General features: G+C 39.7%; 1 protein-coding gene and 1 pseudogene across 9 annotated transcripts in view; one reads left to right on the top strand and one right to left on the bottom strand.

The window, feature by feature from the left end:
• Window positions 1–5,035, top strand: part of SAP130 (Sin3A associated protein 130) — an 80,881-nt gene extending 75,846 nt beyond the window's left edge. For all 9 annotated transcript variants that reach the window (XM_060624772.3, XM_060624775.3, XM_060624779.3 and 6 more), the window contains 3 exons: window positions 2,509–2,612; window positions 3,716–3,829; window positions 4,089–5,035. In XM_060624772.3, the coding sequence (XP_060480755.1) occupies window positions 2,509–2,612; window positions 3,716–3,829; window positions 4,089–4,247 (377 nt within the window). In that variant the 3' untranslated portion in view covers window positions 4,248–5,035. The remainder of the gene's footprint in view (window positions 1–2,508; window positions 2,613–3,715; window positions 3,830–4,088) is intronic.
• A 7,767-nt stretch (window positions 5,036–12,802) lies between these two features.
• On the bottom strand, window positions 12,803–21,546 carry LOC132670946 (archaemetzincin-2-like; annotated as a pseudogene).
• Window positions 21,547–22,064: the final 518 nt, after the last annotated feature.

Below are 22,064 nucleotides of genomic sequence, written 5' to 3'. Positions count from 1 at the left end.
TAGTCTGTGGCACATGGAGCCTGTTGCTTTGGAAAAAGATTAGAAACTACCTGTTTTATGGCCTGTTCCCCACCCCCCGCCCCAGGTAGAATCTCTGAGCAAGGACTCTGGAGGTGGGGTGGGGACAATGGCAACCTTCTCTCTGAAGGTGAGCAACCTTCTCTAGGAGGTGAGCATCCAGTGGAAGGGAAGAGGAGTGAGCAGCCTGGGGTCCTCTTGGCTTGCTTCTCCTAGCATAAAACCATCACTTCAAAAAGCGGGAAAAGGGTTCCCAGGGCCCCAGTGTTCTTAGCACACTTGCCTTGGGTACAGTCTCCATTCTGGACTAGGGATTGAACAGAAGAGAACCCCTGCATCTCAGTTGTACACACCTAGTACTTAGCGTCAGCAGCAGGTAGCAGGGGTCAGGATGGGAAATCCTGATGACCTGCTTCTCCTGGGAAGATCGCCTTCCACCTGGTAGCTGGAGGGAAGGGAACCCCATGTTCTGGGCTGCTACAGTCTGCATGGGGTATCCACCTCACTGAGCTGGGAGAGAAACAGAGAAATGGTCTTGATTCAGATACCACGCACTCTCTGTTCTTATCGCAGATGTGCTTAAATATATGTTGCATGAGTAGAGTTGCATTTCTGTTTTCCCTTAATGTGCCTTCCCAGAGGTTTAAATAGTTACTAAAATTTTCTCTTTCACTGGAGAGATCAGTGGTGCACTGTCATTCCACAAGTCAGTTGTCTTGCACACTTTGCCCAGCTAGCTGCTCAGGAAGGCAATTTGCCAGTGTCATAAAAACCGGAACATACACTTACCATATGACCTTACACTCCTGGGCATTTACCCAGAAAAGTGAAAACCTGTGTCCACACAAAAATCTGCACAGCTGTTCATAGCAACTTTTGTTGGAGTAGCCAGAAACTAGAACGTACTTATTGGCCATTTGTATATCTTTTTCTGAGAAATGTCTGTTTGGATCCTTCGACTTTTTACACGATTTATCTCTGTATTATGGAGTTGTAAGAATTTTTCATATGTTCTACATACAAGTCTCTTATCAGATGTATCCCTGTACCATCTTTGCAGTTTCCTCTGAGTCCATCATTATTTCAAAGTAAAGAGTTTTTTTTAATGTCTAAAATGAAATACCCAAGTACAGTACACCCAAGTACTGGTGAAATCTAAATAGGCTGCATCATCATCATGGTTGTGGCATTGTACTGTGGTTTTACAAGATGTTACCACTGGGGGAAACCAGGTAGAGTACTTAGGATCTCTGTGTTATTTCTTACAACTTCATGTGAATCTCCAATTGCCTCAAAAGTTTAAAAAGTCTTTAAATCATATGCACGCTAATATTTACCTACTAGGTAGTTTTTTTTTTTTTTTAAGGTTTATTTTTGAAAGAGACAGAGTACAAGTGGGGAAGGGGCAGATAAAGAGGGAGACAGAGAATCCAAAGAAGGCTCCAGGCTCTGAGCCATCAGCACAGAGCCCAATGCCGGGCTCGAACTTGTGAACCGCAAGATCATGAGCAAAAGTTGAATGCTTAACCCACTGAGCCACTCAGGTGCCATGGGGGGGGGGGGGGGGGTGGTTAATTGATAAACTTCTTAAAGCAGTTTTAGGTTCACAACAAAATTGAATGGAAGGTACGGGGATTCCCATGTACCCTCAGCTCCACACATGCACAGCCTCCTGCACTATCAACATCCCCACCACAATGGTAGATTTGGTTTGTTTGATGAACATACATGAACACATCATTATCACCTAAAGTTCATCACTTACATTAAGGCTTAGTATTGGTGTTCTATATTCTGTGGGTTTTGACAAATACATAGACAGTCTTTTCAAGAATATTTTTTTAAATAAAGTAAAATTTTTAAAATATTTTAAAATAATTTTTAATGATCTGTTAATCTGTAAATACATTTTAAGTTATAGCTAAACAGTAATTAAAACTTCACATACACAGCTAGACTCATCTTTGACAAGTACCCCTCTATCCTAGTTTATCCCTCCCCAGTCCAGATGATACGTTTCATATTTATTTTACTACAGTTCTGGTTACTGGACTTTTCTATCCAAATGTGAAATGTTATACAAATTTGATTCCTTTCATTTCTCCAACATCTAGATAACAGCAAAACTCTTCTAAAACTTCATGCCCAGTTCTCCACAGGCTTGGAAGCATCACACATGAGCAAGGGCTCTAAGCAACCACAGACCAGTTCCCTTCCTTTAAGAGATTAAAACATTAATTTGCTCTCTTTTGAACTCTCTAGATTAGCAGAGTACGTCATTATGGCATTCTTCGGGGATGAACAAAAGGAGAACCTTTGATTCATGTTGTGACCTCTATTCCTAATGACTTCAATGCAAAGGAGTTATTTAAGTAAAGATATTTAAGTGAAGACATTCTTGATAACATAGTAGCACCTCAGCAGCTTGAACCCGAATTCTTTTAGCTTTATAAAAATTGAAATACACTTTTTATTTTTTTATGGCTCCAGAAGAGAAGAAAGCTATGCTGCAGGAAATAGCTAACCAGAAAGGGGTGTCCTGTCGTGCTCAAGGCTGGAAAGTTCACCTCTGTGCCGCTCAGTTGCTACAGCTGGTAGGTGGAGTTCTAGTAAAGTTGTTATGTCCTGCTGACATGAGGAACAGGTGCCAGAGGCATCCGTATTCATAGTGTTTCCTTTTGAGTAATTCTGAAGCATTTCCATCTGGGTGATGGCAGAGTTTTTACGTATAATACGTAATATTATAATTATTATATCTATCCCAGAGATAGAGTTCAAACATATCTTAGTCTGATGCCCGGAACCAAAATATATTGAACAACTGTGGGTGTAAGACCCACAGTTAAGCTTCAGTATTTTGTGTTGCCATGAATCTGAAACAGAGAGCCTCGAGTGACCTGACTGTAAACCCTTGCTGCCTACAATGCTCCTTATCACGGGAACCAGGCTCAGCTCCCACCTCTTCCTGATTAGTGGGATTTATTTCCCTGCCAGTTTGCAATATTGTTCAAATAAGCTGTCCCGTCCTCCCATGGGAACTAGGGGACACCTCTCCCTCTTGATACTACAAAGCCTGCCTCCTACAGCCCCTGCTTGTTCACTCTGTTCCTGAGTGCAGCCCCTGCGTGGCCCTGCATGGTGTGTGATGTCCTCCTCCCCTGGGCTGTGAGTATATCGACTAGTAAACTGCTGTTGATCTCATGTGTGTCCAGTGTTGGCTGGTATTACGTGTCCATTTCCATCACCCTAGGGCGGGAGTCCTTCTTCACCAAGAAGGTGAAGGGGCACCAGTCAAAACAACCTCATGAAGTTTTCCATCTTTGGAGTAGCACTGATGTGAAGAACATGGTCTATTATGAGTATCTAAAAATAAAGTAGTGCTGTGGCTACTTTTTGTACTTTAGAAAAGCATATTCTCTGAAACCTTTAGACTTTTTTTTTAGAGCAGTTGTGAATTCAGGGCAGTATTTAAAAGTTATCCTTGAAGATGGACTCTGTGACGCAGTGTTCTGTTAATCGTTGTTGAACAGTTTCCCTTGCTCTACATTAGCGCCCTAGTCCTCGGGAGAAAGGATCCTATCACCCACACAGTTCTCACACCAGTTTACAGAAGTGATTCAAGGTGGGTGCATCTGCCTGACGTTACTCAGGAAAAGTACCTCTGAGGTCATGATGCCCTTCCTCTTGTGTGTTGCAGACAAATCTGGAGCATGATGTTTATGAAAGACTCACCAACCTACAGGAAGGGATTATCCCAAAGAAAAAGGCGGCCACTGATGATGATCTGCACCGAATAAACGAACTGATACAGGTTTGATTGAGCCCTTCCCTCTGACCATCCAGTTTAGGGGGTTATCCCTACGCAATGGTCTTACTTCTCCCATTTCCCTACCTCTTTCACTAACTTATTTAGTAAAAACCTACTGTTTACTTCAGCCTGCAATACCAAGAAAGACTAAAACGTTTTTTTATATGACAGCCTCAGAATGGCCTCAGTCCAAAGGTGAAAAGTTATTTAAAAGCCTGGTGGTCTCCTGATTACCAATTGGTGATGATGTCTTCTGTTGCAGGGAAATATGCAGCGGTGTAAACTTGTGATGGACCAGATCAGTGAGGCCAGAGACTCCATGCTTAAGGTTTTAGATCATAAAGACCGTGTCCTGAAGCTTCTAAACAAGAATGGGACTGTCAAGAAGGTGTCAAAATTGAAGCGAAAGGAGAAAGTCTAGACCCAGAAGAATCAGGACTTTGGAAACAGACTTTATGAAGAATGATGGTGCGGGTGGGGGGAGGGTTTTGGTTCTTTTCAAAATGGAACATTGAAAAAAAGGAAGTGTTCCTTAATTCACACAAGAAAGCAGAGGGACCCATGGTACCCAATGGCACAAATGGATCAGAGCTGTTCTGATGCAGTGAACTCCATTCTCTCTTTCAGGCATATCCCTCTTAAACTCGCTGTGTCACAAACGACTCCTGATGCATCGGTGTCTGCCAGTGAGAATCAGTGACACAAATGAGTGGCTGGCAGTTTTCAGCCTTCTGGTTTATAAATTGTATTTATCTGACGGATTCCTGCAGGACCCATACTGAGCCTGGACTGAAAGTATCCACTTGGACCATCTGTTATCTCTCTACACTGAAAAATCAAACCTCTTCCCCTCAGCCCAGCCAGTTCTTACCTGTCTGACCTTCAAATGCCTGAGCTGGCCTTTTACAGCAGTGTCATATGGCACCAAGAGACTTGCCACATCTCACACTCTAAAGGGTTTGAACTATTAATTCTTGTCATTTTTTTAAAGAACCATTTCAAAGTGAAATTGTTATATTGTCTGTCCTGCGTGTGTCAGAGTTGGGTTTTTGTGGAGGTTCCGAGCAAGCAACATCTGAAGTTGCTCTGAGATCCTTGTTCTGAAGTACACTCTCAGTTATCTGTACTTCGCGTAGCTGGTGTGATGCTGTTGATTGTATGTACCGCACATCTCCCAATGTTAATAAAGGACTCAAAGAGGTTTTTGTACATGAGCAGTTTGCATCTTTTTATCAAGTGAATCAGGGCTGTGCTGTCCACCATGTGTGTATCCTACTGTAATTTCTCACACATTGTTGAGAGTTGACTCTGCTAAAGTTTTGTTCTTCCGTATGAGTGAGTTCCTCTTATCCTGGTGTTTTGAAGAGGTCACAATGGCTCTTGGTTGTCATAAATACAAGACTCTGTTTTGTCCCATTGCAGGCACAAATTGGTCAAATTACAGGACTGAGGCTGCAGGAGTGGGGTAGGGCTGCCAACGATGGTGGATTTTCTTCACACATTTGCTCTTGCTTCCTCCGAGCCACCTGAGTGGTGTAGTGGCTAGGCCTGCTTCCTTTGAGCACCAGCCGCCACCTCTGTCCCTTCCAGCTGGATGTTCTTCCTTAGGACATGGGTTGCCAACTTGAGCCTGAAGCTCACCTCTTTGCCCCGACCCAAATAGATTTAAGATGGGGAGTCTGTGCCAGTTCTGCCCTGGTCTTTGGGACTAACACTCTGCCTCACCTGCAACAAGCTTCCTCCAGTTGGAATGGTAAGCTCCCATCTGCTATGGCACTGGAGAAGAAACAAAGCAGGCTTCTGGTTAGGCCACATAGGCCTGGGTAGCCTAGGCCAAGAAGCCCTCAGAATAATCAAGGCTATTCCACTAGAGGTATGGAGCCAACTTTAAAAGGTATTATTGGTTGCTTGCTAGACACCAGTGCTGGAAGCATGTTCCTTTGCCTCAGTTTCTCTTCTGTGCACACATTGCCCCCATGGTTTCATGTGGTGTGCTGGCTGTGATTCATGTACTTGGGATCCTGCATTACAGACCTGTTCTGTCTAAAAGTATTGTCACCTCACTTTAAACAAAACTTAACCCTGGTCAAAGGAGCTTGTCAATGCAGGTTAGAACAATAGTGTTTTCAGTACTTCCTTGCCTTATACTGTCAGAAGTTGGGAGAGGCAGGGGGATGAGTCTTGTCACGTGTATTTGCCCATTTCACCATTCCCACAGTCAAGGTCATATCCATCAGACCCAGTAGTTTCTCCTCATGCCTCTGATTTCTTCCCTCTCACCCCTACCTGCCTCCCTATCTTTAGACAAACACGAGTCTGCCCTCTTGTCGCTGGATTCGTTTGTGTTTTCTGGAATTGTATATGAGTGAAATCATACAATATATTCTTTTTCGAGGGAGGGTGTCTGCGTGCTTTACTCAGCATAATGGAAATTTTTCCTGAAATTCATCCATGTTTCTATAGGTCATTGCTTTTTGTTGCTGAGTACCAAGCTCTCCACTGCATGGATGTTTCACAAGTTGTTTTATCCGTTCACCTGTAGGAAGACTTTCGAGTTGTTAGCAGGTTTTGATATTATAGATACAACTGTTCTGTACATTTCTTTGTATGGACATATGTTTTAATATTAAAGTACTTCTGCTTTCCAGGGGTTTATAAGCAAGAGATAATCCAGAGACCAGGCTTTTGTTCCAGAAAACTATCATTCACAAACTTAAAGATTAGAAAGAATTGGAAATATATTTGGGGTAAGGCTTGAATTTGGCTCCTGTTCTCTACATTGGAAAATCAAAGAAACATAAAACTGGGGAAAAAAAGTTTTAACCTATCTGCTTTGTCTAGAAAATCTTTCATATATATTTTTTAACACAGATATTTCAAAACCCCGTTAAATAGAAATATGCCTTATAGTATTTTCATTTTCAGTGTTTTTATCACAGTAATAATATAGAATCACACAATTTTAGAGTTTAAAAGCTATTTAAAGATTCTCAACCTGGGAAAAAATGGACACCTTTTGAAAGGATTATTTTTTGGTACTTTTTTATTGTAAAATACAACACAGATAAAGAAAACTACATGAAACAAGTGTATAGCTTCATAAATTTTTTAAAAAAACAGCTTTGAAATTACCACCCAGGGTAAAAACTAGAACTCTGTTGGTCACCTCAGAAGCCCCACCACTGCCCCATCCCAGTCACAACCCTCTACCTCCCCGCAAACAGCCACTATCTTGACTTTTTCAAATAACCAATGTTACTGTGATACAATTATGTGGAGTAAAATACCCAAATCTTAGCTTTATAGTTTTATGCATTTTGACAAATACATAAACGTTTAGCTAACATCTGAATACAGGTATGTGTGACATCACCATAACCCCAGAAAGATGACCCCTTTGTAGCCAACACACCTCTGCCCCTTACCAAGGTAAACAGCTCATCTGTACATTATCACAGATTAGTTTTGTCTGTCCTTGACTTCATATAAATGCAGTCATAGAGTATGTGCTTTTTTGTGTCTTATTTTGAGATTCATCCATTTGTTGTACGTATCATAAATCGTTCCTTTTTACTGCTGAGTGGTATTCTGCTGTGTAAATATGCAAGTTTACTCATGTCCCTATTGAAGGACATCTTGCTTGCTTCTGGTTTTTGACCATTGTGAATAAAGCTGCTTGCTATAAACATTTGCACACAGGTTTTGTGTGGAAATAAATTTTCAGATCAGTTGGGAAAAAAACGAAGAATGTGATTGCTGGCTCACGAGGTAAAACTGTTTATTTTTGTAAGAAACTCCCAAACTGTCTTCTAAAGTGACTGTCCCATTTTACATTATCATCAGCCATCAGTGACAGTTCTTGTTGCTTGGCATCCTCTCCAATGTTTAGTGTTGTTGCCTTCTGGATTTTAGCCATTCTAATAGATAAATAGTGGTTTCCTGCCTTTATGCATAATGACATGATAATCACTTGTCATATGCTCATTTGCCATCTTTATACCATTTTTGATGAGGTGTCTGTTCAGATCTTTGCCCATATGTTAATTAGGTTGTTTTCAGATTGAGTTTTAAGAGTTCTCTGTATTTTTAGGATACCAGTCCTTTTTCTGAAAGGTATGCATTTTGCGAATAGTTTATTGCTATCTATAGCATGTCTTTCCATTTACTTAACAGTGCCTTTAGAAGAGCAGAAGTTTTCAATTTTAATAAAGTACAACATCAATTTCTTTTTGTGTGTGTGGATCATGCTTTTGGGTTATATCTAAAGACTGCCAAACCCAAGGTCATCTAGATTTTTCTCCAATATTTTGTTATAGGAGTTTTATAGTTTTGTGTTTTACATTTTAGGTCTGTGATCCATTTTGAGGTAATTTTTGTGACAGTGGTAAGGTCTGTGTACATGTTTGTGCTTGTGTATTTCCAATCCCAGCACCATTTGTTGAAAAGACCATCCCCATTAAATTACCTTTGCTCCATTTGTCAAAGATCAATTGACTGTATTTGTGTGGCACTATTTCTGGGCCCTCTCTTCTGTTCTTCTCATGTACTTGTGTATCATCTCACCACCAGCACCGCTCTGTTTCAATCACCATAGCTTTTTTTTTTTAATTTTTTTAAATTTTTATATTTTTTAAAAAATTTTTTAATTAATTTATTTCTGAGATACAGATAGAGACAGAGGGTGAGCAGGGGGGGGAATGGAGAGAGAGGGAGACACAGAATCCGAAGCAGGCTCCAGGCTCTGAGCTGTCAGTACAGACCCCAATGTGGGGCTCAAATTCATGAACCACGAGATCATGACCTGAGCCAAAATCGAGTCAGACGCTTAACCGACTGAGCCACCCAGGCACCCCTTAATCACCATCGCTTTATAGTCCTGAAGTTGAGCAGTATCGGTTCTCCAACTTGGTTCTTCACTGTTGTGTTAGCTATTCTGGGTCTTTTGTCTTTTCATATAAATTATAGAATCTGTTAATATGTATGGAATGCTCTGCTGGAATTTGGATGGAATCTATAATCCAATTGGGAGAGAATTGGCATCCTAATAATGTTGGATGTTCTAGTCCATAAATACGGATACCTCCATTTAGTTAGGTGTTTTATTTTTTCATAAGAGTTTTGTAATTTTCCTCATATACATTTGTACATATTTCATTAGATTTATACTTAAGTATTTCATTTTATGTGTATGCTATTATAAATGGTACTGTGTTTTCAAATTGTAATTGTTCACTAGTAGTGTATAAGAAAGCAATCAACATCTATATACTATTAACCTTATATGCTGTGGTGTTCCTATATTAACAGAAGTGCTTTTGCCAACTTCTTGGGACTTTCTACATCAACAGTGCCATCTGTAAACAAATACAGTTTTATTTCTTCTTTCCCAATCTGTATAAGTTTTCTTTCTTTTTCCTGTCATATTGCAGTAGATAGGACTTCCAGCAAGATGTTGAATAAGAGTGGTAAGAGGTCCAATAAAGACTGCATTGGCTTCTTCTGCCATTAAAAAACAAAACAAACAAACAACAACAACAACAGCAAACAGTGGTAAGAGGGAGTATCCTTCTTTGTTTCCAATCTTAGGGATAAAGTGTCCAGTTTCTCACCATTAAGTACGATGTGAGAGAAGGGGCTTTTCTAAAAGTTCTTGATTAAGTTGAGGAAGTTCTTTGTTGCTAGTTTTCTGAGAGTTTTCAATCATAGAATGGATGGTGGGTTTTGTCATATGTTTTCCTGCATCACTGGTACAATCATATGAGTTTATTTAGCATGTTGATTTAATAGATTACATTAATTGACTTTTTAAATTGCTGAACCAGCCAATCAAACCAGCATACCTGGAATAAATTCCACTTGGTTATGATGTATAGTTCTTTTTATACATTGTTAGTTTCAACTTGCTGACGTTTAGTTACATCTATGTTCATGAAAGAACATATGATTTATTTTTTATACTTCTCTTTATCAGTGTCAGGGTGATGCTGATGTCCTAGAAGGATTTAGGAAGTGTTCTCTCTGCTTCTGTTTTTTGGGGAGAAGTGTAGAGAATTGGTATAATTTCTTCCTTAAATGTTTGGTCAGATTCACCGGTGAAAACATCTGGATCTGGTACTTTGTTTTTTGGAAATTACCAGTTATTGATTCAATTTTTAAAATAGATATAGGCCTATTTCTCCTTGTGTGAGTTTTGGCTATTTCTTTCAAGGAATTTCATTATTTCATCTAAGTTAGTAAATTTGTGGGCATGGAGTTTTTTGCAGACGTCCTTTTTGGGTTTTTTGGGTTTTTGTTTTTGTCGTTTTAAGATTTCATTTTTAGAGGCACCTGAGTGGCTTAGTCAGTTAAGCATCCAACTTCAGCTCAGTTCATGATCTCACAGTTTGTGAGTTCAAGCCCAGTGTCGGGCTCTGTGCTGACAGCTCAGGGCCTAGAGCCTACTTTGGATTCTGTGTCTCCCTCTCTTTCTCCCCCTCCCCTGCTGACACTCTGTCTCTCAAAAATAAACACTAAAAAATTTTTATAAGGCTTTATTTTTAAGTAATCTCTGCATCCAACATGGAGCTTGAACTCACAATCCTGATATCAAGAGTCACATGCTCCACCAACTGAACTAACCAAGCATTCCTTTATTATCTTTTTCATGTCCATGGGATCAGTAGTGATACCTTTCCTTTTTTGTTGTTGTTTGGATTTTGAGGGGTGCCTGGGTGGCTCAGTAGGTTAAGCATCTGACTCTTGATTTCAACTCAGGTCATGGGATTGAGCACCATGTTGGGTTCTGCACTGGGCATGGAGCCTGCTTAAGATCCTCTCTCTTTCCCTCTGCACCCCCCTTCTCAAAAATTTTTTTTTTTTTTTTTTTTTTTTGAGATGGGGCATCTGACTGGCCTACTCAGTAGAGCATGTGACTCTCAATCTCAGGGTTGTGAGTTCAAGCCTCATGTTGTGTGTAGAGATTACTTAAAAATAAAATCTTAGGGCGCCTGGGTGGCTCAGTTGGTTGGGTGGCCGACTTCGGCTCAGGTCATGATCTCGCGGTCCGTGAGTTCGAGCCCCGCGTCGGGCTCTGTGCTGACAGCTCAGAGCCTGGAGCCTGTTTCAGATTCTGTGTCTCCCTCTCGCTGACCCTCCCCTGTTATGCTCTGTCTCTCTCTGTCTCAAAAATAAATAAAACATTAAAAAAAATTTTTTTAATAAAATAAAATCTTAAAACTTTGAATTATAATTCACATAACATACAGTTCACCTACTTGAAGTGTATAACTCAGTGACTTTCACTATATTCAGAGTTGTGCATCCATCCCATAATCAATTTGAGAATATTTTCATTGCCCCCAAAATCAGCCCTGTACCCAGAACCACTACTCCAATTTAGGAGTTGAATCCATTTTTGAGTTAATTTTTGCATCTGATGTGAAGTAAAGGGTCCAACTTCCTTCTTTTGCCTATGGCTTACCAGTCTTCCCTGCCATGTATTGAAAAGGCTTCTTTCACCTCATTGAATTGTCCTGGCAGTTTGTCAAAGATGAGTTAATTATATATGTGAAGAATTACTTCTGAACTGTCAATTTATTTCTTAAGATTTTATTTTTAATCTCTATACCCAATGTGGGGCTCGAACTTACAACTCCAAGATCAAGAGTTTTATGCTGTACCCCACTGAGCCAGCCGGACGCTCCTGATCTCTCAATTCTATTCCCTTGATCTGTATGTCTAAACTTAGGGCATGCTATCTTATTTACCTCAACTTTTTAAAAAATGTTTTCAATGTTTCTATTTATTTTTGAAAGAAAGCATGCACACAAGTGGGGGAGGAGCAGAGAGAAGGAGACAGAGGATCCAAAGCAGGCTCTGCACTGACAGCAGAGAGCCCGATGTAGGGCTTGAGCCCACAAACCATGAGATCATGGCCTGAAGTCAGACGCTTAACTGACTGAGCCACCCAGGGGCTCCATTGTTTACCTAAACTTTATAGGAAGTTTTGAATTTGGGAAGTGTGAGTTCTCCTTTTTGTTACTGTTTTTCAAGATTGTTCTGGCTATCCTAGGTCCTTTGAATTTCCAGGTCAATTTGGGATTAGCCTCTCAGTTTCTGCAAAGAAGCTGTCTGGGATTTTGATAGGTACTATGTTGAATCTGTAGATAAATTTGGGAAATTTTGCCACCTTAATATTAAATCTTCTCATCTATAAACATGGACTGTCTTTCCATTTATTTGTACTAATTTAATTTCTTTCAACAGTATTTGGTAGTATTCAGAGTAAAAGTTTTTCATTTGTTAAACTCAGATACAACTGATTTTTTATGGTATTAATTATTTATATTAAAGCAGCTTGACTGAAATATAATTCACACACTGTATAGTTGACCCATTTAAAAAGTACAATTGAGGGGTGCTGGGGTGGCTCATTGGTTAAGCTTCCCACTCTGGATCTTGGCTCAGATCATGATCTCACGGTTCATGAGATCAAGCCCCATGTTGGGCTCTGCACTGACAGTGCGGAGCCTGCTTAGGATTCTCTCTCTCCCTCCCTTTCTGTCCATCCTCCCCTTTCAAAATAAATAAACATTAAAAAAAATTAAAATGTACAATTAAGTGTTTTTCTATATGTTGCATTATATATATGTATATATCACATTTTATCCATTTACCTGTTAAGGGACACTTCATTGTTATTTGTACCTTTTGGATTGTAAATAACTTCCTAGTTTGTTTTTGTTTCTGTTTTTGTTTTTGTTTTAAGTAGGCTCCATCCCCAGGGCTTGAACTCACAACCCTGAGATCAAGACCTGAACCAACTGAGCCACCCAGGCTCCCCGTGGATTGTAAATAATGTTCTAGTGAACACTGGCATACAAGTATCTGTTCAAGGGCTTTACTTCACTTTGGATATATATTTAGGAGTGGGATTTCTGAATCATATGAAAATTCTGTGTTGGGGCACCAGGGTGGTTTAGTCGGTTAAGCCTTGGACTTCGGCTCAGGTCATGATCTCACAGTTCGTGAGTTCGAGACCCATGTCGGACACTGTGCTGACAGCTCAGAGCCTGGAGCCTGCTTCTGATTGTGTCTCCCTCTCTCTCTGCCCCTCCCCCGCTCACACTTTCTCCATTAAGGTTTCCTCAAGTTTTGCCAAATTCACGTTATCCTCCTGACTGTGTTTTGGAGTGATTCACCATCAGTCCACCTCACCAGCACTTTGCATCTTTCTACAATATGTTGAAACCAGCAAACTGCAACTTGTGCAAACTGATGGGGCAAAGATTTAGGAGAGGTAGTTGGCTTTTTCTAAGTGGCTGGAGCCTCACATTAGACATACAAGGCCCTGACAGCGTTGCAGTCCATATTTGTGTGTAATCTCATTGACTAAAGTCTTATAAGACTGACGCAGCAAAATACTAGTCACTGTAGGTATAGAAGAGTTATCAGAAATTGAATCGTCACTTGATGTTTCCTGGATCTCTTTACTTTGTTCTTCCTATCATGAGCTATAAAAAGTCACTGCCATAACCTGGCAAAGCTGAATATTCCCACACCATCTGTCAAAGAGGCCTGTCCAAAGAAAAAATTCCAGGAGTCTCTTGAGTAAAGATCAATTGTTGTTTTCCCCACAACAGAATGCATCTTCGGGTTTCTTTTTTGTTAAACCTTCACAATGTGCCCTGCATACATTTGTGGATTTTTTGCACTATTGTTGACTCTAACAATGCAGAAACAGGAAGTGTTTCTAGGAGTTTTACTGTGAACCCATAGAAAAGTTTGCACTGTAACGCTTGAGCCATGTAATACATTCTTAACTAGTAATTCTGGTGTTTCCTGGAGATCCAGTATATACCAGTGGACTGTATGTAAATACTGCATTTCTTTGGGGAGGGTGTCTTTCTACAAGGATCACTGAAAACCTGTTCAACATTGTCAGGAGCCTCATGATGGGAAGGGATCCGATCTGATTACAAATGCAAGGTGATGACCTATCAGAATGGCTAACATTAACAATTCAGGCAACAACAGATGTTGGCGAGGATGTGGAGAAAGAGGATCTCTTTTGCATCGTTGGTGGGAATGCAAGCTAGTGCAGCCACTCTGGAAAACAGTATGGAGGTTCCTCAAAAAATTAAAAGTAGAACTACCCTATGACCCAGAAATTGCACTACTAGGTATTTATCCAAGGGATATGGTGTGCTGTTTCAAAGGGACACATGCACCCCAATGTTTAGAGCAACTCTATCAACAATAGCCAAAGTATGGAAAGAGCCCAAGTGTCCATTGATGGATGAATGATAATGGATGAATGAATGGATAAAGAAAATGTGGTATAGATAGATACAGATATATATATATATATATATATATATATATATATATACACACACACACACACATACACACAATGGAGTATTACTCGGCAATCAAAAAGAATGAAATCTTGCCATTTGCAACTACGTGGATGGAACTGGAGGGTATTATGCTAAGTGAAATTAGAGAAAAACAAAAATCATATGACTTCACTCATAAGAGGACTTTAAGATACAAAATAGATGAGCATAAGGGAAGGGAAGCAAAAACAATATAAAAACAGGGAGGGGTACGAAACATAAGAGACTCTTAAATATGGAGAACAAACAGAGGGTTACTGCAGGAGTTGTGGGAGGCGGGATGGGCTAAATGGGGAAGAGGCTTTAAGGAACCTACTCCTGAAATCATTGTTGCACTATATGCTTGGATGTAAATTAAAAAACTAATAATTATAAAAGAAAAAATGCAAGGTGATGAGTCCAAAGAGAGCACTGTCTCTGGCTAGAAGGATTCACTCACCAAATGCTGTTCCCCAGCATCTAAGTTCTCATACTGTTACACAGTGCTGGATTCTTTGAGATGAGAGCTATTTTTAGTGTCTGTTCAGGTGGTCACACTGTTTCCATCTTTAGAGACAAAGGTTCCCATTGAAGTTTTTGCCTTGGACAGAAGTGTCTACACCTGGCCATAGAATTGTGTAGGATACCTTCCCCACATCAGGCCTCAATGCCGCGCACTCACCTCCCACGGCAACCCTTGCACACCTCCATTTCTTCTTGCATTAGTTTGGGTAGAATATCCTTTTTATTTCCATAAAATTGATAGTAATGTCCCTACATTCATTTCTGATTTTTTTTAAATTTTTTTAATGTTTATTTGTTTTTGAGAGAGAGAGAGAGAGAGAGAGAGAGACAGAGAGTGAGTGGGGGAGAGGTAGAGAGAGGGAGACATAGAATCAGAAGCAGGCTCTAGGCTCCGAGCTGTCAGCACAGAGCCCGACACAGGACTCAAACTCACGAGCCATGAGATCATGACCTGAGCCAAAGTTGGACACTCAACTGACTGAGCCACCCAAGTGCCCCATCATTTCTGATTTTAGTAATTTGAATCTTCTTTTATTCTTAGTCAATCTAGATAAAGGTTTTTGTTAATTTTGTTGATCTTTTCAAAGAACCAACTTTTAGTTTTGTTGATTTTCTCTTTCTGTTCTCTTATCTCTATTCTGTTTTTATTTCCTTCTGCTAGCTTTGGGATTAGTTCGCTTTTTTTTCCTAGCTCCTTAAGATGTACAATTAAGGTTACTGACTTGAGATATTCCTTTTTTCAGCATATACATTTACAACTATAAATTTCCCTCTGAGCACTGCTTGTGCTGCATTCTTTAAGTTTTGCCGTGTTGTGTTTCCACTTGTCTCAAGGTGCTTTCTAATTTCCCTTGTTAGTTGTTCTTGTGGTTAGTTAAGAGTGTTTGTTTACTTCCCACCTGTTTGTAAATTGTCCAGTTTTATTTCTTTTATTCATTTCCAGTTTAATTCTATTGCGATTGAAAAAGATATTGTATATGGTTTGAAGCTACTTAAATTTATTGAGACTTGTTTTGTGGCCTAACATATGGTCTCTTCTGGAGAATATTCCACATGTACCTGAGAAGGATGTGTAGCAACTCCTGTTGCTAAGTGTTCTGTATCTGTCTGTTAGGTCAGCTCAGTTTATAGTGTTGTTCACATTCTTGGTTTCCTTATTCATCCATCTGGTTGTTTCTATCCACTGTTGAGAGTGGCTAGTGTAGTCTCCAACTATTATTGTTGAACTATTTCCCCTTCAATTCTGTCAATTTTTCCTTCATATAGTTTTGGTGGTACTTATTTCTGGATATGTTTATAATTGTTATGTCTTCATGTATTTTATGAAATGTATTTTTTGCAGTGTACCATTTGGATTCCCTCCTTTCAGTTTCTGTATATATTATTTTCCTAGGAGTTACCTTAGGGATTACAATCAACATCCCAAATTTATGGTGTGCTTGGTGGTGTCCCACGCTCTTTAGACTGGTCACTTTCTTCATTTTGTTTTTCTTTCTACTCTTCTGGATAATTAATGTCTAATCTTCAAGTCCAGTGATCCTTTCTTCTACTTGCTTAAATCTACTATTGAATCCCTCTAATGAGTTTTTCATTTCAGTTATAGTACTTTTCAGCTCCAGATTTTTTTTTTTTGGTTGCTTTTTATAATTTCCATCTCCTTACTGATATTCTTATTTTGTTCAGACGTCGTCTTACTAATTTCCTTCAGTTCTTTGTCTATGGTTTGCTTTAGCTTATTAAACACGCTTAAGGGGGCACCTGGGTGGCTCAGTCGGTTAAGCGGCCGACTTCGGGTCGGGCCATGATCTCGCGGTCGGTGAGTTCTAGCCCCGCGTCGGGCTCTGTGCTGACAGCTCAGAGCCTGGAGCCTGCTTCAGATTCTGTGTCTCCCTCTCTCTGACCCTCCCTTGTTCATGCTCTGTCTCTCCCTGTCTCAAAAATAAATAAACGTTAAAAAAAAATTTAAAAAAAAATAAACACGCTTAAGACTCTTGATTGTAACATCTTTGACAAATAGCTCCAATATCGGAGCTTCTACAGGGATTATTTCTGTCAAACTCTTTATTTCCTGTGGATGGATCATATTTTTCTATTTCTTTGTTTTGTAATTTTTTGTTGAGAAGTGGACATTCTGAGCATCATGTTGTGGTAATTCTGGAAATCTAATTCTCTCACTTCTTAGGAGGGATTGCTGGGTTTTGCTTGTTGATGGCTGAAATCATCCTTTGTGGCTTTTCCATATGTTATTGCAAAGTGTGTCTTTTTTGTTGTGTGTGTTCACTGAAGTTTCCCTTCTGTTGTCTCTACAGTCATCCAGTGACCTGACAAAGATTTCCTTAAATATGTGGCTCCTGAGAGAGAGAGAAATACATCCTATCTTTAAATTCTCTCATGGCTGGGAGGCACTTCAGCCCATGGGAGTTGAAACAATTACCAACTTCTGTGCCTGCCACCCATTGATCAAAAACAGCAATCAGAATGCACAACCCTGACTTTTGGAGGATAGAGTCATTCTTGCCTACTCTGACTCCAACAAGCCACACTAGGAACATCAGCTGCTGACCCTGTGGCTGCCTGCTCCAAGGATAGGAAATGGTATCCCCTTTCTCACTAAAGTTGCAACTGACAAAATTTACCAGCCTCTTCATCAAAGTGTCTGCTGGATGCTGCAAGTGTTCTACATACTCTGGAGTTACCACATAGTTGCTTCGGATGGTTCCCTGCCAACCTTGAGTATCGTGCCAGTGGAGAGATGGATTCCTGGCACTCACATCTTCCCTGATGTCACTACAGTGGATTTTTGTACAGTCAACTTGTGTCCTGCAAACCTGCTAAATTTGTTTATTAGTTCTAATTTTTTTTAATGGATTCCTTAGGATTTTCTGTATACAAGACCATGTCATCTACAAAGAGAGAGCTTTGCTCTTTCCTTTCCAGTCTGGACAACTTTTATTTCATTTTCTTGTCTAATTGTCCCAGCTGTAACTTTGAGTAAACATTGAATAAAAGTGTTGAGAGAGGATATCCTTCTCTTGTTCCTGAACTTAGGGAAAGGCATTTAGTAATTTACCCATTAAGTCTTAATGGGTTAGATATGGGTTTTTCATAGATATCCTTTATGAGGTTGAGTAAGTTCTTTTCTGTTACTCGTTTCTTGAGTGTTTTTATCATGAAAGAATATTGCAATTTTTTAAGGAATATTGCATTTTATCAAATGCTTTATCTATATCTATTGAGATGACCATGTGGATTTTGTTCTTTATCCTATTAATGTGATGTATTATGTTAATTGATTTTCAGATGTTAAATCAGCCTCGCATTCCTTGGGTATATCTCATTTGATCATGATGTATACTCCTTTTTATTAGTGAATGGATTTGATTTGTTAATTTTGGTTCTTAGGGTTTTGTTGTTGTTTGGGTTTTTTTAGTGTATAGTCATGAAAGATTTTGTGTGTGTGTGTGTGTGTGTGTGTGTGTGTGATGTCTTTGTCCATATTGTTATCAGGGTACTACTGGCCTCAGAATGAATTGGGAAGGGTTCTCTGCTCCCCTAACTTTTGGAAGAGTTTGTAAAGGATTTGTATTGGGGCGCCTGTGTGGCTCAGTTGGTTAAGCATCTGACTTCGGCCCAGGTCATGATCTCATAGTTTGTGAGTTTGAACCCCATGTCAGGCTCTGTGCTGACAGCTCAGAGCCTGGAGCCTGCTTCAGATTCTGTGTCTCCCTCTCTCTCTCTGCCCCTCCCAAGCTCATGCTCACACTCTGTCACTGTCAAAAATAAATAAACTTAAAAAAAATTTTTTTAAGGATTTGTATTAATTCTTCCTTAAACATGTATTAGAATTCATCAGTGAAATCATCTGATCCTGAGATTTTCTTTGTGGGTAGTTTTTTTTTTTTTATTGCTATCTCAGTTTGCTTACTTACTATTGATCTATTCATATCTGTTTCTTCTTGAGTCAGTATTGATAGTTTGTGTGTTTCTAAGAATTCATCCATTTACTCTAAGTAGATTTTTTGGATTAAAGTTGCCTCTAGTATTCCCTCATGATTCTTTTTAGTTCTGTAATGTTGATACTTTAACGTTTCCTCTTTAATTTCTGATAATAGTAGTTTGTGACTTCTGTTTTCTCCTTGGTCAGCCTAGTTAGAGTTTTATCAATTTGATTGATATTTTTAAAGAACCAGATTTTGGCTCTGTTGATTTTCTCCATTGATTTCCTGTTGTCAATTTCATTTATTTCTGCAGTGATTTTAATTATTTCTATTCCTTTAGAAACTTGCTTTAGAAAGTTGCTATTCTTTCTCTGGTTTCCTAAATTGGAAGTTTATATTTTTTTAAATCTTAGATCTTTCTTTTTGTCTACTAATATGTGTTTAGAGCCATGAATTCCCTTCTAAACACTGCTTTCACTGAATTCCACAAATTTTGAAGTTTTGTATTTTCATTTATTTCAAAAGTCTTACCTTCTCTTGAGACTCTTTTGACCCACGTGCTATTTAAAAGTGTGTGGTTTAATCTCCCAATATTTTGGGATTTTCCAGCCATCTTTATGTTACTGATTTCTACAGTATTAAATTTGTTAAGATGTATTTTATGGCCCAGAATGTGATTGCTCTTAGTAAATCTACTCTGCCATTAATGGATGTCCCTATCTTGACAGTTATGGTAATCACATTTTTTAAATTTCCCCATAGTTTTAAGAACCAGTGTATATCTCTTAACATTACAGTCTGTCTTATCTGTTCTCTGTCTTTGATATACCTTTTAAATTTTTAGTAGGTGGCCCTTGTTTTTTTCTTAAAATTTATTTCTAAAATTTTTTTAATGTTTATTTATTTTTGAAGGAGAGAGAGAAAGACAGAGCATGAGTGGGGAAAGAGCAGAGAGAGAGGGAGACACAGAATCTGAAGTAGGCTCCAGGCTCTGAGCTGTCAGCACAGAGCCCAATGCTAGGCTCTAACTCACAAACTGTGAGATCATAGACATGAGCCGAAGTCAGATGCTTAATGGACTGAGCCACCCAGGTGCCCTTCTTACAATTTATTTGTAAAAGCACTCAATCCTTTAAGTTCCCCGCATTTTGATTTTTTTGATTGTACTTAATACTATAGTTCAAACATGGTTTTCTGTCCAATGGATACAGAGTCTTGGTCAGTTCATATATATATATATTTTTTTTTGAAAGACTACTTATCGTATTGTGTTCTTTCATTAGGAGTTACTTATTGTCTGATTGTATCTTTTTATAGGAGCATCCTTAGGTTGGCTCTTGATTCTTTCTGATATGATTTTGCTATCTGGTATGGCAAGATATTCTAGACACATCTTATGTATATCCTGCTCTTTAGTCATTCTTCCAAGAATCTCTGGTTTTATTTACTAGGAAGCAGTATTTTCATAGCATAATCTAGGTAGTGTGGCATGACCATTGCTTTTGGGTTTGTAATTATTGCTAGGATCTTTTAGTAGACAGATACACAAACATGTTTAAGTAGTGTTTACTAGGTCCGTCTACTGTCAAGTTATCCCTCCCTCCTCCTTTCCATAATCGACTCTGTGGAAGCAAGTCTCTAAACATAGCTCACATTAAGGGGGTGAGGAATTAATCTCCATCTCCTTTAGGGGTCTCCTCTGACTTTTTAAATAGTTGTGTTGTACCTACAATGTCAGAACATACTGACAGCAGGTAGCATACTATACTCTCCCTTTTAACCCGTGATTAATATTAATTTCTAGGGAAAAAAAAATATTGAATGCTTACCACCAGTCTTATGTCCATATCTCTGTAGTCATTTTGTTGCCTGAAACTTCCTCTCTAGTAGATTTCTCAAGAAGTCCTCATCGAGGGGCACCTGGGTGGCTCAGTTGGTTAAGCGTCCAACTTCGGCTCAGGTCATGATCTCACAGTTCGTGGCTCAAGCCCCGCATTGGGCTCTGTGCTGACAGCTCAGAGCCTGGACCCTGCTTCGGATTCTGTGTCTCCTTCTCTCTCTGCCCCTTTCCCACTCATGCTCTGTCTCTCTGTCTCTCAAGAATGAATAAACATTAAAAAAAATTTTTTAATAAAAAACTCTCACTTATAAATTAACTTTTACCATTTCAATAGCATGAAATTGGTATTTTTTTAAGGTACCATGCTGCTTATTTTTTTTTAAGTTTATTTATTTATTTTGAGAGAGAGAGAACCAGGGGAGTTGGGGCAGAGAGAGGGCGATAGAGGATCCAAAGCAGGCTCTGAGCTGTCAGCACAGAGCCCAATGCGGGGCTCAAACCCACAAATCATGAGATCATGACCTGAGCTGAAGTCAGACGCTTAACCGACTGAGCCACCCAGGCGCCCCGCAGTTGGTATTTTTAAAGCACTGTCAGGGATTTGGGGTAGCAGGTTGCTGCAGTTATTGCCTTCAGGGTACAAATCATTCCTGCTTTCTCTTCTCATTACACCTACCTATATTCTCTTAGTTTTCCAAGCTGTACAACAAATTACCGCAAAGTTAGCAGGTTAAAACAACATTTATCATTTCAGTTGCCATGCTTCAGGAGTCTAGTATAACAGAACTACACGGCCTTGATCAGGGTCTCGCAAGGCTGCAATCATGGTACCAGCCAGGGCTGGGAGCCCATCTGAATCCTCCTCCAGCCTCACAGGTTTTTGGCAGAATTCATTCCTATGGAACTCAAGATGGCTTGCCCTTTCAAGGCCCAAGGAGTGTTTTTCTGGCTGTACAACATAAAAGGGAAGGTGGGTGTGGTAACCACAAAGGACTGCAGAATCAAAGCAAGCAGAATAGTCTGACTCACACAGACCCACGGCACTAGCCGGTTAATCATCGTGTTCCTAGAAACGAAATAAATAGGAAGCCTATGAAATTCTTACTTGGTCTGTATAAGCAGAAAAGTTCTAGGTCAAGTGAACAAAAGTCTAACTCAAATCATAAAATAGATCAATTCCCAGACTTGAGCCAGTTCCCAGACCAGGAACCCCTTGAACGAACCAGGGAAATGGGTCCCCTTGACCTTTACCAGATCCTTTACAGCCATTTACCTGGATAACTGTGCAGTGGGTAAAAGGAAACAATCAGACCACTCATGGATTACTGGACACTGGCTGTGAATAGGCATTGACTACAGGAAGCCCAAAACGTTACTGTGGCCCTCTGGTCAGAGTAGGGGCTCAAGGATCAATGAGATTTTAACTCAGGTCCATCTCACTGTGGGCCTAGTGGGTCCCCAAGCCCATCTTGTGGTGATTTCCCAGTTCAGAATACATAAATGGAACAGACATAGCTAGCAGCTGGCAGAATCGCCACATTTGCCCTCCAGCCTGTGGAGTGAGGGCTATCAGTGTG

This window comes from Panthera onca, chromosome C1 (assembly GCF_046562875.1).
Source record: "Panthera onca isolate mPanOnc1 chromosome C1, mPanOnc1 haplotype 2, whole genome shotgun sequence".
In the NCBI taxonomy this organism is placed as follows: Eukaryota; Metazoa; Chordata; class Mammalia; order Carnivora; family Felidae; genus Panthera; species Panthera onca.
Note: the sequence above shows the minus strand (reverse complement) of the source record. Positions and strands in the feature narration are given on the sequence as shown.